General features: G+C 45.7%; 1 protein-coding gene across 1 annotated transcript; it reads right to left on the bottom strand.

Annotated features, from left to right (window-relative positions):
- Positions 1-2,421: 2,421 nt before the first annotated feature.
- LOC134292276 (zinc finger protein 239-like) lies at positions 2,422-22,993 on the bottom strand. The gene is made up of 2 exons (XM_016998328.2): positions 20,253-22,993; positions 2,422-12,258 (listed from the first exon to the last, which is right to left on the bottom strand). The coding sequence occupies exon 2, from the start codon at positions 12,093-12,095 to the stop codon at positions 11,139-11,141; it is 957 nt and encodes a 318-aa protein (XP_016853817.1). The 5' UTR covers positions 12,096-12,258; positions 20,253-22,993; the 3' UTR covers positions 2,422-11,138.
- Between the last annotated feature and the right edge of the window lie 206 nt (positions 22,994-23,199).

Genomic DNA, 23,199 nt, shown 5'->3' with positions numbered 1-23,199 from the left:
TTAGTAGTAGTATTTGAAGTCTGTTACCTTCTTCAATTTTTGTGTTGATTGATAATTGCTTGAGATCCCTGTTGTCTTTGGTTTGTTGTTAGTTGTAATGTCTGATTCTGCTGAGTGCGGTTTATATTTTTATTGTGGTACAATAGTCCTTTTTTTGTTTTGCCTGTGTAGGTGTTTATTATTGTTGTTGTTGTTGTGGTCATGAAGGTTGGATAAGTTAGATGCTTCTGTATTGTTTTTTGGAGGCCCAGTGTAGCACTGACTGGCCTCTCAGCCTCAGTGCCTGGCTGTTTCTTGCCTGTGATGGTGTTGATTCTTATTGTTGTTGTTGTTATTGTTATTATTGTAATTGTTTTTTTGGAGGCCAAGTGTGAATGTAGGGATTGGGGAGGTGGATGAGTTGTGTTGTCAAATTTGGTATTTGTTATAGTCACAATGCGTTGTTGTGAGTTTTGTGGGTCCGGATTGTGGTTTTGTGGTGTAGTTGTGTTGTTACAACCGGGAGAAAAGGCTTTTGTGTTGTGTTGTCAAGTTTTGTATTTCTGGGGCATTTAGTTGTGCACCAAGTTTCGTATTTCTGGGGCGTTTAGTTGTGTTGTTATAGTCACGATGCATTGTTGTGAGTTTTGTGGGTCCGGATTGTGGTTTTGTGGTGTGGTTGTGTTGTTACAACTGGGAGGCAAGGCTTTTGCATTGTGTTGTCAAGTTTTATATTTCTGGGGTGTTAAGTTGTGTGCCAAGTTTCGTATTTCTGGGGCGTTTAGTTGTGTTGTTATAGTCACAATGCGTTGTTGTGAGTTTTGTGGGTCCGGATTGTGGTTTTGTGGTGTGGTTGTGTTGTTACAACCTGGAGGGAAGGCTTTTGCGTTGTGTTGCCAAGTTTCGTATTTCTGGGGCGTTTAGTTGTGTTGTTATAGTCACAATGCGTTGTTGTGAGTTTTGTGGGTCCTGTGTGGTTTTGTGGTGTGGTTGTGTTGTTACAACTGGGAGGCAAGGCTTTTGCATTGTGTTGCCAAGTTTTGTATTTCTGGGGCGTTTAGTTGTGTTGTTATCGCATGATGCGTTGTGAGTTTTGTGGGTCCGGATTGTGGTTTTGTGGTGTGGTTGTGTTGTTGTAACTGGGAGGCAAGCCTTTTGCATTGTGTTGCCAAATTTCGTATTTCTGGGATGTTTAGTTTTGTTGTTATAGTCACTGCGCAAACAACTTTATCATTTATATATATATATATACACACACACGCACACGCACACGCACACACACACACACTAGCTGTGCCCGGCCACGCGTTGCTGTGGCTTATGGGAATCCTTTGTTGTCCAGGTGGAATAGCAGTGAATAGCCTTGCAGCCTCAAAGCCTGGCCGTTTTCTTCTTATGGGAATCGTTTGCCGAGCTGGAATTCAATCGAATAGGGTTGCTGCTTGGAAGCCTGGGAACTTGCATTCTAGGGGAATGGTTTTTTGGGCTGATAGAATTGCAATGAATAGCCTCGCTGCTTCAAAGCCTGGCTGCTTGCTACCTAGGGGAATCTTTGGTTGGTCAGCTTCAATAGTACAGAGTAGTATTGCTGCTTCAAAGCCTGGCCACCTTCTACCAAGCTTAATCCTTTGTTGGTCTGGTTGAATTGCACTGAATAGCCTTGCAGCTTCAATGCTTGGCTGTGTTATAACTATTGGAATCCCCGTTTGGCAAGTTGGAGTAGAACCCTCAATCAATGAGGCTACTTCCTTTGTTTGGCAAGCTTGAATTGCACTGAATAGTCTTGCAGCTTAAAAGCCTGGCTGCTTTCTACATAGAGCATCCTTCATTGGCCAAGTTGAATGGGACGGAGTAGCCTTGTGGCTTCAAAGCCTGGGGGTTTCCTATCTATCTTGTTTGGCCAGGTTGAACAGTACCGAATAGCCTTGCTGCTTGCAAGCCTGGCTGCTTTTTATCTTGTGGAATCCTTGGTTGAGTGAAGGCCATGCTTTGGATGTGTTGGTATATTGTGGCCAAATTTGGTGGCATTTGGTCCAGTGGTTTTGTTGTTAACTCGGTCCTAATTATGTACATTTTTATATGGATAAAGACAGGAGACAGAGATATAGATATAGATATAGATATATGAATAAAAGGGGCATTCATTAAAGATTTCTATTTACCGCAGGATGCTAAAACTGCACACCTGTAATGATATAAGTCTCTATAGGTTACGTGCCAGTTTACAATTCAGAACAGACAACGGTCTTGATTTTACAGGTGTTGAAGTGGAGAATAGGGTTTTGAGAATAGACCCATTGGAGTACAGAGCAGTCCTCAAGTTCCTTGACCAAAGGAGATGTTCGTCTGATGTATGTAAGAAGTGTTACCAGGTGAGTGTGCAGCGGAATCAGCAGAGTCCAGTTAACACCATGTGCAAAAGACTCAGACCAGGCAGAGGAATTGAACGAACAAAAGGAAACTTTACTTGTTGAGTTGAAGTCAAATAAACAGTTCAACAATCATACAATGTCCATGTAGTTGCATAGGATCAATAACTAATCAATCAGCATTCAATATATATACAGCATAGCATATTTGAATCAGCTACTTGACCGTAGCCAGAAAGCCTGTCTATTTCTGTGCTCTCCTTCCAAGCTCAAATTCCAACTGTCAAATCCAGCCATCTGCCATCAAACCGATACATTGTTTTGAGGCGTGGCTTTGCCTCTGCAAAGCTGAGCTCTTTTGTAGAGATCTCCTGCAAACAACCTTGCAAGGATTTCTTTACACACACACATATAGCAATTTGGCGCAAGTTCATGGTGATGATTCCCCATCATATGACGTAATCAAGAACTGGCATCGTCAATTCACATGTGGTCGGACTTTGGTGCAAATAGTTCCAATTCCAGGGCGAATCCACTCTGCCATTCATGAACACACCATCCAGCAAGTGGAGGTATTTTGGACAATCGCTATGTAACCATTCTCCACCTAGCCCAAAATGTCAAGATGAGTGTGGGGTCTGTGGAAAAAATCACCCAAGACCATCTTCACATGCATAAGGTATCCACTCATTGGGTTCCCCAGCTACTCACATCTTTCCAGAAGCAGGAACGAGTTGAATGCTTTCAGGCTCTATGGACGAAGTGCCATGGAAACCAGTAGGACATTGAATCAGGTAAGTCTTAAATATACAGGTAGTCCTTTATGCATGTATGTGTGTTTGTATATGTATGTGTGTGTGTGTGTGTATATATACACACATACACACATACACACACACACATACATACATACATACATACATACATACATAAAGGACTACTTCTATGTTTAACACTTATCAATTTTTTGTTTCATACAGAAAATTATGACAAATGTTTTATTTGTCATAGGGGCCGGGCTGTGGCGCAGCTAGCTAGTAACCAGCTGCTATAAATCACTACTGACCGAGAGGTCATGAGTTCGAAGCCTGGGTCAGGTTAAGCCTCCGACCATAAAAATAAAAAATAAAAAATAGCCCCGGCTTGCTGTTGACCTAGCAGCCCCGAAAGACAGTTGAATCTGTCAATTAGGGAAATTTAGGGACGCTTTATGCGGGAGGCTAATTTAACTAATCTACAACACCATAAAACACCGGAAATCGTGAAGCTGGAAGATGTTAAAAAAAATGCCTCTGTGTCTGTCTAAAACTGAATGTTGTTTGTCTATTGGCATTGAATGTTTGCCATATATGTGTTCATTGTAATCCGCCCTGAGTCCCCTTCGGGGTGAGAAGGGCGGAATATAAATACTGTAAATAAATAATAATAATAATAATAATAAAATTACCTTCAGGCCATGTATGTATATAAGGCAGATATGAAATAGCAATTAGTTCCGTGATCTGTATCTATCCATACCTATTTATCTATCTATCCATCCATCTATTAGATTTTAGACCACCTGTTTATGTGTATATATTTAATCTTTGTTGGATCGGGCTTGTCCCCATGTAAGCCGCCCCGAGTCCCTTTGGGGAGATGGAGGCGGGATATGAAAATAAAGTTATTATAATAGTATATGTATGTACAGTAGGGTCCATGGAGAAGCAGCAGTCAGGAGGCTTGTTATCGCACGTGCTTTTCATGAGTTGTCAGCCTCTCCCTTCCCGACATCCCCGTTGTCTCAGCATTTTAAGAGGGTTTCACGACACCAGTCACTCTCGTTGCAATGGCGTAGTAACGGTGAGGCCGCAGACCATATTTTAGTTCTTGGGGACCACTGGTGGTCCACGGACCACAGGTTGGGAACCACTGCTTTATAAGGTCTTACACACCAGCGAGGGTCTTCTATAGATTCCACTATACAGGCTAATCCCCAATTATGCTATTGTAGGATTCCATTATCCACAATTACGCTATTATTGAAGTCCTTTCCACATTTCATTTGTTCATAAGGTTTTCCACCAGGGAAGGTTCTCTGTAGATCCCGTTACACTTAAAAGCTAATCCTTGGTTATGCTATCACTGGATTCTGGTACAGTAGAGTCTTGACATAAACTGGCAGGCAGAATGTTGGATAAGTGAAAATGTTGAATAATAGAGAGGGATCGCTCACTCGCTGGCCTCCCCTTTCTGCCTCTTCCAGGCCCTGGTTCCTTCGTCCCCCAGCCGTCTTTCCGTCCTCCCTCCTTCGCCCGCTCACTCACTGGCCGGGTCGTGGTTCTGCCATTGCTGCCTTTGCCACTAAGACCCAGCCTGATAAGTGAGTGAGCGATTGAGGGAGGGCGGCAAAGGCAGCAGCAGAAGCAGGAGCCTGGCCGCCTCTTTCAGGCTCCTGCTTCTGTCACCGCTGCTGCCTTTGTCTCCAACCTTCACTCTCTCACTCACTCACCTGCCCTCCCTTGCTCTTTCACTCACTTACTGGGCTGGGTCCTGGGAGTGGCGGCAGAACCAGGACCCAGCCCAGTGAGTGAGTGAGAAAGCGAGGGAGGGCAGGTGAGTAAGTGAGAGAGCGAGGGTGAGCCACAAAGGCACACCTTTGTGGCTCACCCTCACTCTCGCTCTCTCACTCTCTCACTGGGCTGGGTCCCAGTAGTGGCAGCAGAACCAGGACCCGACCCTGTGAGTGAGTGAGAGAGCGGGGGCGAGCCACAAAGGTGACGGCAGAAGCAGGAGCATGGCCACCTCTTCTAGGATCCTGTTTCTGCCACTGCTGTGCCTTTGTTACTCACCCTTGCTCTCGCAGTCACTCACCTGCCGTCTCTCCCTCCCTCCCTCACTCACTCGCCCTCCCTCGCTCTCTCACTCACTCACCGGGCTGGGTCCCAGCAGCAGTGGCAGAAGCAGGACCTGGCCCGGTGAGTGAATGAGAGATTGAGGAAGGGCAGGTGAGTGAGGGAGGGAGGGAGGGAGGGAGGGAGGGCGAGCGACAACGGTGCATTGGCAGCAGAAGCAGGAGCCTTGCCGCCTCTTCCAAGCTCCTGCTTCTGCTGTTGCTGCCTCGTTTGCTGCTCGCCCTCCCTCTCTCACTCACCTGCCCCCCCCCCCCACTCTCTCGCTCACTCACTGAACTGGGTCCTGGCAGCGGTGAGTGAGTGAGAGAGGGTGGGTGAGCAAGCAAGCAAGGGAGGGCGCCCCAGCCTCGGATAATACGGAGTGCCGGATAAACGGAAGTCGGATAACCGAGACTCTACTGTATATTGGCTGATCCACAATTATGATATTATTGAAGGTCTTTCCATATTCCATCCATTTATTAGGTTTTACACCAGCGAATGTCCTAGTCTAACTGCTATCAGTAACTAAGCTCTCCCCACATTCCATACATGTATATGGTTTCTCCATTATGTGGCTTCTTTGAATGAAGGTAGACGCTCTTCCCAGACACTATGATCTCTATGAGTTGTTGATGCTTGGAATGTGCGCCCCAACTATTGAAGGTCCTTCCAGATTCTATACATCCATGTGGGTTCTTTGAATTATGATAGATGTTCTTTCAAATCACCATGGTCTCCATGGTTTCACTGATGCTTGGAAGATGCACCTTGACTATTGATGGTCCTTCCACATTCCATCCATCCAAGTGGGTTCTTCGAATGAAGGTAGATGTTCTTTCAAGATGCCATGGTCTCCATGGTTTCACTGATGCTTGGAACATGCGCTGCAACTATTGCAGGTCTTCTGCATTCCATACATCCATGTGGCTTCTTTGAATCAAGGTAGATGTTCTTCCAAGATTCCATGGTCTCCATGGGTTCATTGATGCTTGGAACATGCGCTGCAACTATTGCAGGTCTTCTGCATTCCATACATCCATGTGGCTTCTTTGAATCAAGGTAGATGTTCTTCCAAGATTCCATGGTCTCCATGGGTTCATTGATGCTTGGAATATGCGCCCCAACTATTGAAGGTCCTTCCAGATTCTATACATCCATGTGGGTTCTTTGAATTATGATAGATGTTCTTTCAAATCACCATGGTCTCCATGGTTTCATTGATGCTTGGAACATGCGCCACAACTATTGATGGACCTTCCACATTCCATACATCCACGTGGCTTCTTTGAATGAAGGTAGATGTTCTTCCAAGATTCCATGGTCTCCATGGGTTCATAGATGCTTGGAACATGTGCCCTGACTATTGAAGGTCCTTCCAGATTCCATACATCCATGTGGGTTCTTTGAATCAAGGTTGATGTTCTTTCAAGATGCCATGGCTTTGAATGAAGGTAGATGTTGTTCCAAGGCATCAAAATCACCATGGGTTTGTTGAAGTGCCACAACTATTGAAGGTCCTTCCGCATTCCATTCATTAATGGCTTCTTTGAATAATGGTAGATGTTCTTCCTAGACTCCATGGTCTCCATGGGTTCATTGATGCTTGGAACATGTGCCCTGACTATTGAAGGTCCTCCCACATTCCTTACATCCATGTGGCTTCTTTGAATCAAGGTAGATGTTCTTTCAAGACGCCATGGTCTCCATTGAATAAAGATAGATGTTCTTCCAAGACTCCATAGAATCATAGAATCATAGAATCATAGAATAGTAGAGTTGGAAGAGACCTCATGGGCCATCTAGTCCAACCCCCCGCTAAGAAGCAGGAAATCGCATTCAAAGCACCCCCGACAGATGGCCTTCCAGCCTCTGCTTAAAAGCCTCCAAGGAAGGAGCCTCCACCACAGCCCCGGGGAGAGAGTTCCACTGCCGAACAGCCCTTCTCACAGTGAGGAAGTTCTTCCTGATGTTCAGGTGGAATCTCCTTTCCTGTAGTTTGAAGCCATTGTTCCGTGTCCTAGTCTGCAGGGCCGCAGAAAACAAGCTTGCTCCCTCCTCCCTAGGACTTCCCCTCACATATTTGTACATGGCTATCATGTCTCCTCTCAGCCTTCTCTTCTGCAGGCTAAACATGCCCAGCTCTTTAAGCCGCTCCTCATAGGGCTTGTTCTCCAGACCCTTAATCATTATAGTCGCCCTCCTCTGGACGCTTTCCAGCTTGTCAACATCTCCCTTCAACTGTGGTGCCCAAAATTGGACACAGTGTGATTCCAGGTGTGGTCTGACCAAGGCAGAATCGAGGGGAGCAGGACTTCCCTGGATCTAGACGCTATTCCCCTATTGATGCAGGCCAGAATCCCGTTGGCTTTTTTAGCTGCTGCATCACATTGTTGGCTCATGTTTAACTTGTTGTCCACGAGGACTCCAAAGTCTTTTTCGCACACACTGCTGTCAAGCCAGGCGTCCCCCATTCTGTATCTTTGATTTCCATTTTTTCTGCCGAAGTGAAGTATCTTGCATTTGTCCCTGTTGAACTTCATTTTGTGAGTTTCGGCCAATCATCTCTCTAGTCTGTCAAGATCGTTTTGAATTCTGCTCCTGTCTTCTGGAGTGTTAACTATCCCTCCCAGTTTTGTGTCGTCTGCAAACTTGATGATCGTGCCTTCTAACCCTTCGTCTAAGTCGTTATAAAGATGTTGAACAGAACCGGGCCCAGGACGGAGCCCTGCGGCACTCCACTTGTCACTTCTTTCCATGATGAAGACGACGCATTGGTGAGCACCCTTTGGGTTCGTTCACTTAGCCCAGGGGTCCCCAAACTTTTTAAACAGGGGGCCAGTTCATGATCTTTCGGACCGTGGGAGGGCCGGACTATAGTTGGCCACCAAGCAATAATAATTAATAATAATAATAATAATAATAATAATAATAACAACAACAACAGCAACAACAACAACAATAATAATAAAAAGGAGGGTTGGAAGAGACCCTTTGGGCCATTGAGTCCAATCTCCTTCTGCCTTTGTGCACCGAAAGCACAAGCAAAGCATCCCTGACAGATGGCCACCCAGCCTCAATGATGATAATAATAATAATAATAATAATAATAATAATAATAATAATAATAATAATAAAGAGGGTTGGAAGAGACCCCTTGCGCCATTGAGTCCAATCCCTTTCTGCCTTTGTGCACCAAAAGCACAAGCAAAGCATCCCTGACAGATGGCCACCCAGCCTCAATGTTAATAATAATAATAATAATAATAATAATAATAATAATAATAATAATAATAAAGAGGGTTGGAAGAGACCCCTTGGGCCATTTAGTTCTATCCCCTTCTGCCTTTGTGCACCAAAAGCCATTAGTATTGCCCCTGACAGATGTCTACCCAGCCTCAATGATAATAATAATAATAATAATAATAATAGTAATAATAAGGGTTGTAAGAGAAGAAGAGACCCCTTGGGTCATTTAGCCCAACCCCCTTCTGCCCTTGTGCCGTGGGGGCCAGATAAATGGCTTCGATGGGCCGCATCCGGCCCCCGGGCCTTAGTTTGGGGACCCCTGACTTAGCCAATTACAGATCCACCTAACCGTAGTTTTGTCTAGCCCACATTTTACTAGTTTGTTTGCCAGAAGGTCGTGGGGGACTTTGTCGAAGGCCTTACTGAAATCCAGGTACGCTACATCCACAGCATTCCCTGTATCGACCCAACTCGTAACTCTGTCGAAAAAAGAGATCAGATTAGTCTGGCATGACTTGTTTTTGGTAAATCCGTGTTGACTATTAGCAATGACCGCATTTGTTTCTAAGTGTTCGCAGACCACTTCCTTGATGATCTTTTCCAGAATCTTGCCTGGTATCGACGTGAGGCTGACTGGACGGTAATTGTTTGGGTCGTTCTTTTTTCCCTTCTTGAAGATAGGGACCACATTTGCCCTCCTCCAATCTGCTGGGACTTCTCCCGTTCTCCAAGAACTCTCGAAGATAATTGCCAGTGGTTCTGAAATAACTTCCGCTAGTTCCTTCAATACTCTTGGATGTAGCTGATCTGGCCCTGGGGACTTGAATTCGTTTAGAGAGGCCAGGTGTTCCTGGACAACTTGTTTCCCTATTTGGGGTTGGATTTCCCCCAATCCTTCGTCCATTCCGTGTTGCTGAGGTTGAAGATGGCTTTCTTTTTGTGAGAAGACCGAGGCAAAGAAGGCATTAAGCAGTTCTGCCTTTTCCCTATCCCCTGTCACCATCACCCCATCTACTCCTTGCAGTGGCCCTATCGCCTCCTTTTTCTTCCTTTTTCTACCAACGTAAGCAAAAAAGCCTTTTTTGTTGTTTTTTATGTCCCTGGCAAGCCTGAGCTCATTTTGCGCTTTAGCCTTGCGAACCTTTTCCCTACAGGTGTTGGCTATACGTTTGAATTCTTCTTTGGTGATTTCTCCCCTTTTCCACTTCTTGTGCATGTCACTTTTGAGCTTTAGCTCAGTTAGAAGTTCTTTGGACATCCATTCTGGCTTCTTTGCACTTGTCTTATTTTTCTTCTTTGTTGGCACTGTTTGCATTTGCGCCTTGAGTATTTCACTTTTGAAAAACTCCCATCCATCCTTAACTCCCTTGTTTTTTAATATTGGCGTCCATGGGATGCCGCTCAGTAATTCCTTCATTTTTTGGAAGTCAGCTCTCTTAAAGTCCAGAATGCGTGTTTGACTTGTCTTAGTTTCAGCATTCCTTTGTACTGCAAACTGCAAGAGCACATGGTCCATGGTCTCCATGGGTTCATTGATGCTTGGAACATGTGCCCTGACTATTGAAGGTCCTTCTACACTCCATCCATTTATGTAGTTCTCTATTGCATGGCTTCTTTGAATGCGGGTAGATGTTGCTCCAAGGTATCAACATTGCCATGGGTTTGTTGAAGTGCCACAACTATTGAAGGTCCTTCCACATTCCATTCATTAATGGCTTCTTTGAATAAAGGTAGATGTTCTTCCTAGACTCCATGGTCTCCATGGGTTCATTGATGCTTGGAACATGTGCCCTGACTATTGAAGGTCCTTCTACACTCCATACATTTATGTAGTTCTCTATTGCATGGCTTCTTTGAATGCGGGTAGATGTTGCTCCAAGGTATCAACATTGCCATGGGTTTGTTGAAGTGCCACAACTATTGAAGGTCCTTCCACATTCCATTCATTAATGGCTTCTTTGAATAAAGGTAGATGTTCTTCCTAGACTCCATGGTCTCCATGGGTTCATTGATGCTTGGAACATGTGCCCTGACTATTGAAGGTCCTTCTACACTCCATCCATTTATGTAGTTCTCTATTGCATGGCTTCTTTGAATGCGGGTAGATGTTGCTCCAAGGTATCAACATTGCCATGGGTTTGTTGAAGTGCCACAACTATTGAAGGTCCTTCCACATTCCATTCATTAATGGCTTCTTTGAATAAAGGTAGATGTTCTTCCTAGACTCCATGGTCTCCATGGGTTCATTGATGCTTGGAACATGTGCACCAAGTACTGAAGGTTCTTCAGCATTCCATCCATTAATGTGACTTCTTTGAATGAAGGTAGATGTTCTTCTAGACTCCATGGTCTCCATGGGTTCGTTGGTGCTTGGAACATGTGCCCCAACTATCGAAGGTCCTTCCACATTCCATTCGTTAATGTGGCTTCTTTGAATAAAGGTAGATGTTCTTCCAAGACTCCATGGTCTCCATGGGTTCATTGATGCTTGGAACATGTGCCCCAACTATTGAAGGTCCTTCAGCATTCCATTCATTAATGGTTTCTTTGAATAAAGGTAGATGTTCTTGCAAGATTTCATGGTCTCCATGGGTTCATTGATGCTTGGAACATGTGTCCCAACTATTGAAGGTCCTTCCACATTCCACACATGTATGTGGTTTCTCCATTATGTGTCTTCTTTGACCAAAGACGGATCCTTTTCCCAGGCGCCGTGATCTCCATGGGTCCGCCGATGCTTGGAACATGCGCCCCGGCTGTTGAAGCTCTTCCCACATTCGGGGCACTGATACGGCTTCTCTCCCGTGTGGATCCGTTCGTGGATGGTGCATGCGCCGCACTGGCTGAATCCCTTCCCACACGCCATGCATTTGTAGGGCTTCTCCCCGGTGTGGGTCCTTCGATGCCTCACGCAGGTCCCACTGTCACTGAAGCTCCGCCCGCAGTCCGCGCAGGTGTAGGGCTTCTCCCCCGTGTGCCTCCTCTGATGGGACGTGAGAGTCCCGCTCCGGTTGAAGCTCTTCCCACACTCGGTGCACTTGTAGGGCTTCTCCCCGGTGTGGGTCCTTTCGTGCAACGCGAGGGAACTGCTGCAAATGAAGGTCTTCCCACACTCCATGCACTTGTAGGGCTTCTCCCCAGTGTGGATTCTCTGGTGCTTGGTGCACGCTCCACTATCGCTGAACATCTTCCCGCATACGGAGCACTTGTAGGGCTTCTCGCCCGTGTGGGTTCTCCGGTGTGAAGTAAGATCACTACTCACGCGGAACCTTTTCCCACACTCCGTACATTGATAAGGTTTCTCCCCGGTGTGGGTCCTTTCGTGCAGACTCAGAGCGCTGCTCACGATGAAGCTCTTCCCGCACTCCACGCACTTGTAGGGCTTCTCCCCGGTGTGGGTCCGCCCGTGGATGGTAAGCTTGCTGCCTTCGCTGAAGCACCGACCACACTCCAGGCATTTGTAGGGCTTCTCTCCCGTGTGGGTCCTTTGGTGCACAACGAGAGCGCTGGTGCTGCCAAAGCCCTTCCCACACTCCAGGCATTTATACGGCTTTTCCACCACCGGGGTCCCTTGGTGGGTTGCCATGCATGCGCCACCATGGCCGAACATCTTCCCACCTTCCATCCGTTTACATCGGTTCGTTGGATGTGTTGTTAGATGTTCAGCCCGTGCTTCAGGGTCAATGAAGTTCCTTCTCCATGTTGACGGTGAAGTGATGACCCTTTCAATACGTTCCCATACACCGGAGATGATTAAGGTGCTTGTCTCCCATCCATTTCTCCTTTTCCTGAAAGAGAAGAGAAGAGAGATAAATCTCAGTTACCTCGGTGTCTTAATTTTCCTCTTTATCTGCAATGCTGAAATTTGTGTATACAATTATTATTATTATTACTAGCTGTGCCCAGCCACGCGTTGCTGTGGTGATGTCTGGTGGTGTTGGTGAGAAATGGTTGAGGTAGTGGTGGTATTCCTTCTACCATGCAGGAGGACACAATCCAAGCACTCCTGACAGATGGCCATCCAGCCTCTACATAATAATAATGATGATGAAGATGATAATGATAATAATAATAATAATAATAATAATAATAATAATAATAATAATAGCAACACCATCAAGGCCATAAACACCTGGGCCATACCTGTCATAAGATATACTGCTGGCATCATAAACTGGACACAGATGGAACTGGACAATTTGGACAGAAAAACAAGAAAACTCATGACCATTCATCACTCACTGCACCCTCGCAGTGATGTTGACCGGCTATATCTGCCTAGAAGATCAGGGGGCAGAGGACTCTTACAAGTAAAACAAGCAGTCAAAGAAGAAGAACATGCCCTGGCAGAATATGTCAAGCAAAGTGAAGAACCTGCTTTGATTGAAGTCAAAAATCAGAAACTCCTCAAAGCACAGCAGAAAAAAAAAACAAGTACAAGAAAGCCGCACTACAAACTAGAGCTGACAGCTGGCACAACAAAACATTGCATGGGAAGTTCCTTGACAAAATTGAAGGAAAAGCTGATAAAGAGAAGACCTGGCTCTGGCTCACGGATGGGACCCTGAAGAAGGAGACAGAAGGCCTGATCCTTGCAGCCCAGGAGCAAGACATCAGGACAAAGGCAATCAAGGCCAAGATCGAAAAATCAGCTGATGACCCAAAGTGCAGACTGTGCAAGGAAACCGATGAAACCATTGATCATATCCTCAGCTGCTGTAAGAAAATTGCACAGACAGACTACAAACAGAGGCACAACTATGTGGCCCAAATGATCCATTGGAACTTATGCCTCAAGTACCACCTGCCAGCAGCAAAGAACTGGTGGGATCACAAACCTGAAAAAGTATTGGAAAATGAGCACGCAAAGAGACTGTGGGACTTCCGAATGCAGACTGACAAAGTTCTGGAACACAACACACCAGACATCACAGTTGTGGAAAAGGAAAAGGTTTGGATCATTGATGTCGCCATCCCAGGTGACAGTTGCATTGACGAAAAGCAACAGGAAAAACTCAGCCGCTCTCATGACCTCAAGATTGAACTTCAAAAACTCTGGCAGAAACCAGTGCAGGTGGTCCCGGTGGTGATGGGCACACTGGGTGCCGTGCCAAAAGATCTCAGCCGGCATTTGGAAACAATAGACATTGACAAAATTACAATCTGCCAGCTGCAAAAGGCCACCCTGCTGGGATCTGCGCGCATCATCCGAAAATACATCACACAGTCCTAGACACTTAGGAAGTGTTCGACTTGTGGTTTTGTGATACGAAATCCAGCATGTCTATCTTGTTGGCTGTGTCATAATAAAATAATAATAATAATAATAATAATAATAATAATAATAATAATAATAATAATAGAAGCATATAATCCAAGAGTTTGGAGAGACCCCTAAGGGCCATCCAGCCCAACCCTTTCTACTATGCAGCAGGACACAATCCAAGCATTCACAACACATGGACAACGTATAAATACTATACAATACTACACAGGGACATAGACCCCCTCTACCCTCACCACTTTCACAGTACACAAACAACCAAATGCATACTAAACATAAAGACAACCATACAACAGACATTCAATACCACCACTACCTCAACAAGTTCTCACCAACACCACCAGACAACGCTACCGCAACGCGTGGCCGGGCACAACTAGTAAGATTATAAATGGGCAGTATAGCTGTGTGGAAGGGCCTTGAGTCTACACTGCCATATAATCCAGTTAAAATCTGATAATCTGTATCTTATAGGCAGTGTGGAAGACGCCTGAGGCCTAACTGTGCCTGTCCCCTGGGCTGGGGAGGTTGCTAGGAGACCAAGTGGGCGGAGCTTAGCCTTCAAACTGGCAGCAATTGGATAAAAACTATTATTCCTCCCCCTGTAATTAGGACTTTATTTTTCTTTTCTTTTTTGTTATATCAACCTAGAGGCGTGGATGATGGGTTGTGTTGTCAACTTTCGAGGTTGTGGGGCCTGTAGCTTTGTTCGCTGCCCTGACGCCATCACTCTTTTATATATATATATATATATATATATATAGCATATCATATACTAATTTAACTCTACTTGGCTCACCTCCCCTGACCTTTTCACCCAGAAACCTATAAAAAACATAATTGACTGATGATGAAACTGTTGATAAAATAGATCTAAAGGAACGAGGCCGTTTTTATGGTTGTGGTTGAATATTTTTAATTATTCATTTTTAGGCAGTTCCGATTCTATTTTTGGGAGCCCGCAGTGGCACAGTAGGGTAAACCGCTGAGGTGCTGAACTTGCTGACTGAAAGGTCGGCGGTTTGAATCTGAGGAGCTGGGTGAGCTCCCACTGTTAGCCCCAGCTTCTGCCGAACTAGCAGTTCGAAAACATGCAAATGTGAGTAGAGCAATAGGTACTGCTCTGGCGGGAAAGTAACGGCACTCCACGCAGTCATGCCAGTGGCCACATGACCTTGGAGGTGTCTATGGACAATGCCGGCTCTTGGGCTTAGAAATGGAGATGAGCACCAACCCCCAGAGTGTGAGTAGATCAATAGGTACTGCTCCGGCGGGAAGGTAACGGCACTCCACGCAGTCATGCCAGTGGCCACATGACCTTGGAGGTGTCTATGGACAATGCCGGCTCTTGGGCTTAGAAATGGAGATGAGCACCAACCCCCAGAGTGTGAGTAGATCAATAGGTACTGCTCCGGCGGAAAGGTAACGGCACTCCATGCAGTCATGTCAGTGGCCACATGACCTTGGAGGTGTCTATGGACAATGCCGGCTCTTGGGCTTAGAAATGGAGATGAGCACCAACTCCCAGAATCGGATACGACTACTTAATTTCTGGGAAATCTTTACCTTTACTAATTCTATTTTAATGCATATGATCTCTAGGTTTTACATTCTGCTGTATTGGTTTTACCACTGTTCGCTGCTTTAAGTCTTCAAGAGGAAAAAGTAGATGATGATAATAATAATAATAATAATAATAATAATAATAATAATAATGTAATTCCGTCTTTCTTTATGAAAGGAGTAGCCTGGCCTGGATGCCCTTGAGGAGTCTCTTCTAACTGTGTGACAATTATTATTATTATTATTATTATTATTATTATTATTATTATTATTATTATTATATGTATGGAAGCTGTATGGAAAAACGGAAACTGAAATCCAGTCTCTGACTAACACTGTCCGAATTTTTAGCACTGATATCAGCATGGAGTTTGGCTTGGACAAATGTTCGACAGTGGCATTGAAGAAGGGAAAAATCATTGAAAGTGAGGGCATGAATATGCCCAATGGCCAAACAATAAAGTCTCACCAGCCAGAGGCCTAGAAATATCTGGGCATATTACAGCTGGACAACATCAAGCATGAACATGTGAAGACTGTGGTCAGCAAAGAATACACACAAAGGGTCAGAAAAATGCTCAAAAGCAAGCTCAATGGAGGCAACACCATCAAGGCCATAAACACCTGGGCCATAAACACCTGTCATAAGATATACTGCTGGCATTATAAACTGGACACAGATGGAACTCTAGGTCAGAAATTTGGACAGAAAAACAAGAAAACTCATGACCATTCATCATTCACTTCATCCTCGCAGTGATGTTGACCGGCTATATCTGCCTAGAAGATCAGGGGGAAGAGGACTCTTGCAAGTAAAACAAGCAGTCAAAGAAGAAGAACATGCCCTGGCAGAAGATGTAAAGCAAAGTGAAGAACCTGCTTTAATTGAAGTCAAAAATCAGAAACTCCTTAAAACACAACAGACAAAAAACCAGTACAAGAAAACTGCACTACAAACTAGAGCTGACAGCTGGCACAACAAAACATTGCATGGAAAGTTCCTTGACAAAATTGAAGGAAAAGCTGATAAAGAGAAGACCTGGCTCTGGCTCACGAATGGGACCCTGAAGAAGGAGACAGAAGGCCTGATCCTTGCAGCCCAGGAGCAAGACATCAGGACAAAGGCAATAAATAATAATAATAATAATAATAATAATAATAATAATAATAATAATAATAATAATAGAAGACCTGGCTCTGGCTCACGAATGGGACCCTGAAGAAGGAGACGAAGGCCTGATCCTTGCAGCCCAGGAGCAAGACATCAGGACAAAGGCCATTCAGGCCAAGAGCGAAAAATCAGCTGATGACCCAAAATGCAGACTGTGCAAGGACACTGACGAAACCATTCATCATATCCTCCGCTGCTGTAAGAAAATCGCACAGACAGACTACAAACAGAGGCACAACTATGTGGCCCAAATGATTCATTGGAACTTATGCCTCAAGTATCACCTCCCAGCAGCAAAGAACTGGTGGGATCACAAACCTGAAAAAGTATTGGAAAATGAGCACGCAAAGATACTGTGGGACTTCCGAATCCAGACTGACAAAGTTCTGGAACACAACACACCAGACATCACAGTTGTGGAAAAGAAAAAGGTTTGGATCATTGATGTTGCCATCCCAGGTGACAGTCGCATTGACGAAAAACAACAGGAAAAACTCAGCCACTATCAGGACCTCAAGAATGAACTTCAAAGACTCTGGCAGAAACCAGTGCAGGTGGTCCCGGTGGTGATGGGCACATTGGGTGCCGTGCCAAAAGATCTCAGCAGACATTTGGAAACAATAGACATTGACAAAATTACGATCTGCCAACTGCAAAAGGCCACCCTGCTGGGATCTGCACGCATCATCCGAAAATACATCACACAGTCCTAGACACTTGGGAAGTGTCCGACTTGTGATTTTGTGATACGAAATCCAGCATGTCTATCTTGGTTACTGTGTCATAATAAAATAATAATAATAATATGTTGTTGAAGGCTTTCATGGCCAGAATCACTGGGTTGCAGTGAGTTTTTGGGGCTGTATGGCCATGTTTCAGAAGCATTCTCTCCTGACGCTTCGCCCACATCTATGGCAGGCATCCTCTGAGGTTGTGAGATCTGTTCGAAATGAGGCAAGTGGGGTTTATATATCTGGAATGATGTCCAGGATGGGAGAAAGAAAGAACTCTTGTCTGTTGGAGGCAAGTGTGGATGTTGCCGTTGGCCAGCTTGATTAGCATTGAATGGCCTTACAGCTTCAGAGCCTGACTGCTTACCGCCTGGGGGCATCCTTTGTTGGAAGGTGTTATAGTGTTTTCAGTGTTTTATTGTACAATGTTTTATGCTGATTTTATATTGGAAACCGCCCCGAGTCCCTTTCGGGAGAGAGGGCGGTATACAAATAAACTTTTACTTACTTACTTACTTACTTACTTACTTACTTAGCCAGGCTCTAAAGCTGCAAGCCCATTCAGTGCTAATCAAGCTGGCCAATTGCAACATTCAAACTTGCCTCCAACAGACACGTGTCATTTCTTTCTCCCACCCTGGACATTATTCCACAGGGATATATATAAACCCCACTTGCCTAGAGGGCATTCCCTCGAAGAAAGGACACCTGGGAACCCTATGAAGGGGACACTTCACCTATTAAAGGGTTATTATGGGGATACACCTTCTAAGAAAGGGCAGTTTGGGGGACACTCTCCAAGGAGGGGCTCATGGGGGACAAACCTTCTAACCAGGAATGCGTGGGATCTCTTTGAGGGACACTCATACGAGGAGAAGACCCCTGGGGACTGTATGAGGAGGACACTTCACCTATGAAAGGGTTCCTTTGGGGATACACCTTCTAAGAAAGGCCACTTTGGGGGACACTGTCCAAGGAGTGGCTCATCGGGTCCTTATGAGGGACACTCCTCTTAATCGAGAACATGTGGGATCCTTTTGAGGGACATTATCTCTAAGGACGGACACCTGGGGACCCTAGGAGGAGGACACTTCACCTATGAAAGGGTTCCTATGGGGGATACACCTTCTAAGAAAGGCCACTTTGGGGGACACTCAATCCAAGGAGTGGCTCATTGGGTCCTTATGAGGGACACTCCTCCTAACCAAGAACATGTGGGGCATTCCCTCTGAGGAAGGACATCTTGGGGACCCTAGGAGGGGGACACTTCACCTATGGAAGGGTTCCTATGGGGGATACACTTTCTAAGAAAGGCCACTTTGCAGGACACTCAATTCAAGGAGGACTCATGGGTGACACTCTTAATCAAGAATGTGTGGGATCTCTTTCAGGGACACTTCTCCAAGGAGAAGACACACGGGGACCCTATGAAGGGGACACTTCACCTATGAAAGGGTTGCTATGGGGGGATACACCTTCTAAGAAAGACCACTTTGGGGGACACTCGATCCAAGGAGGGGCTCATTTCCTAACCAGAAATGCATGGGACCTCTTTGAGAGACACTCCTCCGAGGAGAAGACACATGGGGACCTTATGAGGGGGACACTTCACCTATGAAAGAGTTCCTATGGGGATACACCTTCTAAGAAAGACCACTCTGGGGGACACTCATGGGGGACACTCCTACTCAGGAAGGTGTGGGATCTCTTTGAGAGACATTCCTCTGAGAAGACACTTGGGGACCTTATGGAGGGACACTCCTCTTAGCCAAGAACATGTGGGATCCTTTTGAGGGACATTATCTCTAAGGATGGACACGTGGGGACCCTAGGAAGAGGACACTTCACCTATGACAGGGTTCCTATGGGGGATTCACCTTCTAAGAAAGACCACTTTGAGGGGGGCTCATGGGGGACACTCCTACTCAGGAATGTGTGGGATCTGAGGGACACTCCTCCGAGGAGAAGACACCTGGAGACCTTATGAGGAGGACACTTCACCTATGAAAGGGTTGCTATGTGGGGATACACCTTCTAAGAAAGACCACTTTGAGGGGGGCTCATGGGGGACACTCCTACTCAGGAATGTGTGGGACCTCTTTGAGGGACACTCCTCCGAGGAGAAGACACCTGGAGACCTTATGAGGAGGACACTTCACCTATGAAAGGGTTCCTATGGGGGGATACACCTTCTAAGAAAGACCACTTTGAGGGGGGCTCATGGGGGACACTCCTACTCAGGAATGTGTGGGACCTCTTTGAGGGACACTCCTCCGAGGAGAAGACACCTGGAGACCTTATGAGGAGGACACTTCACCTATGAAAGGGTTGCTATGGGGGGATACACCTTCTAAGAAAGACCACTTTGAGGGACACTCATGGGGGACACTCCTACTCAGGAATGTGTGGGATCTGAGGGACACTCCTCCGAGGAGAAGACACCTGGAGACCTTATGAGGAGGACACTTCACCTATGAAAGGGTTGCTATGTGGGGATACACCTTCTAAGAAAGACCACTTTGAGGGGGGCTCATGGGGGACACTCCTACTCAGGAATGTGTGGGACCTCTTTGAGGGACACTCCTCCGAGGAGAAGACACCTGGAGACCTTATGAGGAGGACACTTCACCTATGAAAGGGTTCCTATGGGGGGATACACCTTCTAAGAAAGACCACTTTGAGGGGGGCTCATGGGGGACACTCCTACTCAGGAATGTGTGGGACAGTCCTCCGAGGAGAAGACACCTGGAGACCTTATGAGGAGGACACTTCACCTATGAAAGGGTTCCTATGGGGGATTCACCTTCTAAGAAAGACCACTTTGAGGGACACTCATGGGGGGCACTCCTACTCAGGAATGTGTGGGACCTCTTTGAGGGACACTCCTCCGAGGAGAAGACACCTGGGGACCTTATGGGGGGAGACTCCTTCTCAATGATACCCTATGGGGCACAAGAACCCTTATTCCACTCCCACCCACACCTCCTCCTTCCCTCTCTTCCCCTTTCAAGGGGGAAGTGTCCCCGTCCGTACCTCTCTCTCTGGACCTTCTCTTCTTCTTCTCCTTCTTCTCTCCTTCCTCCTCCTCCTCCTCCTCTTTGTGCCCCCCTTCCTTCTCCAGCCCTGCCTTTCCTCTCTAGGAAGCAGGGCTCTCTTCCCTCCACCCTTGAGATGCCAAAGCAGAGCCAAGCTGCGAGGATTGAATGAAAAGTAATGCCTCCACCTTCGTGACTTGGGTTTGGATGGGAGTATTTTAATAAATCAAACTCAGAAATAATCCTGAGAATGTGCTCTTTAACAACCACTATTCACTTTCCCACATCATCACCTGTCTATTGGATACATTTCTGCCAACGATGAACACGTTTTCTGAAGCCGTCACGGAAGAAGTCGACACTCTGTTTCCGCAACCGACGTCTCACACGACCCATCGTGCACAGATCTTCGGACAGCCAAGCAAAGCAATAAGGTGACCCACACGTTCTTGTGAAATGTCGATTACACTTGAAGTTTCTCTCTCTACAACGATCGTCCTGAATCAATCTGTCAACCTTTTGCTTGTGAAACTCGGTGGTTGCTGTCACGGGACGTCCAACTCTTTGTTTGTCACACAAATCAGATGTTCCCACCTCAACATCTTCAAACTTACTCGCCCAACGATGCACAGGACTCACATCCACACAATCACCATTATGATGTGATGAATCTCACCCCAGACACCTTCTGCGATCAAGAATTCAATGACTGCACGTGGCTTAAGTCACATTGACCGACCGTCTGCACAGGGTTCCCTACTTCGCACTTTAACAACACAACCGTTCAATGCTAAGGCTTTCCTGTCTGTGCAGGGTTCCATACTTCGCACTTTAACAACACAACCGTTCAATGCTAAGGCTTTCCTGTCTGCGCAGGGTTCCATACTTCGCACTTTAACAACACAACCGTTCAATGCTAAGGCTTTCCTGTCTGCGCAGGGTTCCATACTTCGCACTTTAACAACACAACCGTTCAATGCTAAAGTTTCCCTCCAAATGGAACTGTAGAGGAGTGTCTACTGAACAAGTCAGGACCTGCCACATACCAGGACTGCCATCTGCTGAGGAGTTGTGAAGGTGGAGGCATTACTTTTCACTCAACCCTCATACACACCAGCCTCCTTTCACAGTCACACAATCCCTTGTTCTCCTCCTCATCCCTTCCTTCTCCAGCATTTCCTCTTTTTTAGGAAGTGGGACTGAGTGTTGCAACTTTAGGGCTACAAAGTTTTCAGTGGCATCAAATCCTCAAGTCTAGACAAGCAAGGCTACATTGAAACCCAGACAAGGCTTGTGCACTCCTTTCTCACAGATAGATTGATTGAACATAGTTAGGATTACAAGAGCCAAACAAAAATAATGTACGTGTTTATGGATATGTTGGAGCCCACGGTGGCGCAGTGCGTTAGAGCACTGAGCTGCTGAACTTACAGACTGAAAGGTTGCAGGTTCGAATCTAGGGAGCGGAGTGAGCACATGCTGTTAGCCCCAGCTTCTGCCAACCTAGCAGTTCGAAAACATGCAAATGTGAGTAGATCCATAGGTACAGCTCCACTGGGAAGGTAATGGCGGTCTGTGCAGTTGTGCCAGTGGCAACATGACCGTGGAGGTGTCTATGGACAACGCTGGCTCTTCGGCTTAGAAATGGAGATGAGCACCAACCCCCAGAGTCGGACCCGACTAGACTTAATTTTGGGGGGAAACTTTACCTTTAGTTATTGATATGCTGTTGTTGTTGTTTTAGATTCTCAGTTAAGCAAAACTCACACGACTAGAATTCTCAAGTAACTGGCAAAAAATAAACAAAGAAATAATACCTCACAACCTCTGAGGATGCCTGCCACAGATGTGGGCAAAACGTCAGGAGAGAATGCTTCTGGAACATGGCCATACAGCCCGGGAAACACACAACAACACAAAGAAATACAACTTTGAATATGATTTGGGAGTCTTTCATGGCCAGAATCACTGAGTTGCTGAAAGTTGGCCAAGCTGTGTGGCTATGTCCCAGAAGCATTCTCTCCTGATGTTTCGCCCATATCTGTGGCCGGCATCCTCTAAGGTTATCAGGTCTGTTGGAAACTAGACAAGTGGTGTTTATGTATCTGTGGAATAATGTCCAGGGTGGGAGAAAGAACTCTTTGTCTGTCTGATGCAGGTGTAGATGTTGCAATTGGCCAGCTTGATTAGCACTGAATGGCCTTGCAGATTCAAAGCCTGGCTGCCTGCTGCTTGGTGGGGATCTGTGGCTAATGGCATCCTCAGAGGTTTGTTGGAAATGAGGCAACAACACTGATTGACTTTGCTGTTTCATGGCTACTCAATGTTAATTAAGCTCGCTAATTGCAATATTTACACTTGCTTCAAAGAGACAATGGTTCTTTCTCCCACCATATATATATATATACAGTAGAGTCTCACTTATCCAAGCTAAACGGGCCGGCAGAATGTTGGATAAGCGAATATGTTGGATAATAAAGAGGGATTAAGGAAAGCCTATTAAACATCAAATTAGGTTATGATTTTACCAATTAAGCACCAAAACATCATGTTATACAACAAATTTGACAGAAAAAGTAGTTCAATACACAGTAATACTATGTAGTAATTACTGTATTTACGCATTTAGCACCAAAATATCACGATGTATTGAAAACATTGACTACAAAAATGCGTTGGATAATCCAGAACGTTGGATAAGAGAGTGTTGGATAAGTGAAACTCTACTGTGTGTGTGTGTGTGTGTATATATATATATATATATATATATATATATATACACACACACACACACACACACACACACACACACACACATGCCCCTGAGCCCCCGGTGGCGCAGCAGGTTAAACCTCTGAGCTGCTGAACTTGCTGACCAAAAGGTTGACGATTTGAATCTGGGGAGTACGGTGAGCTCCTGCTGTTAGCCCCAGCTTCTGCCAACC

This window comes from Anolis carolinensis, chromosome 2 (genome assembly GCF_035594765.1).
Source record: "Anolis carolinensis isolate JA03-04 chromosome 2, rAnoCar3.1.pri, whole genome shotgun sequence".
Taxonomy (NCBI): domain Eukaryota; kingdom Metazoa; phylum Chordata; class Lepidosauria; order Squamata; family Dactyloidae; genus Anolis; species Anolis carolinensis.
The sequence above is the reverse complement of the archived record's forward strand: the minus strand, read 5'-3'. Positions and strand labels throughout refer to the sequence as shown.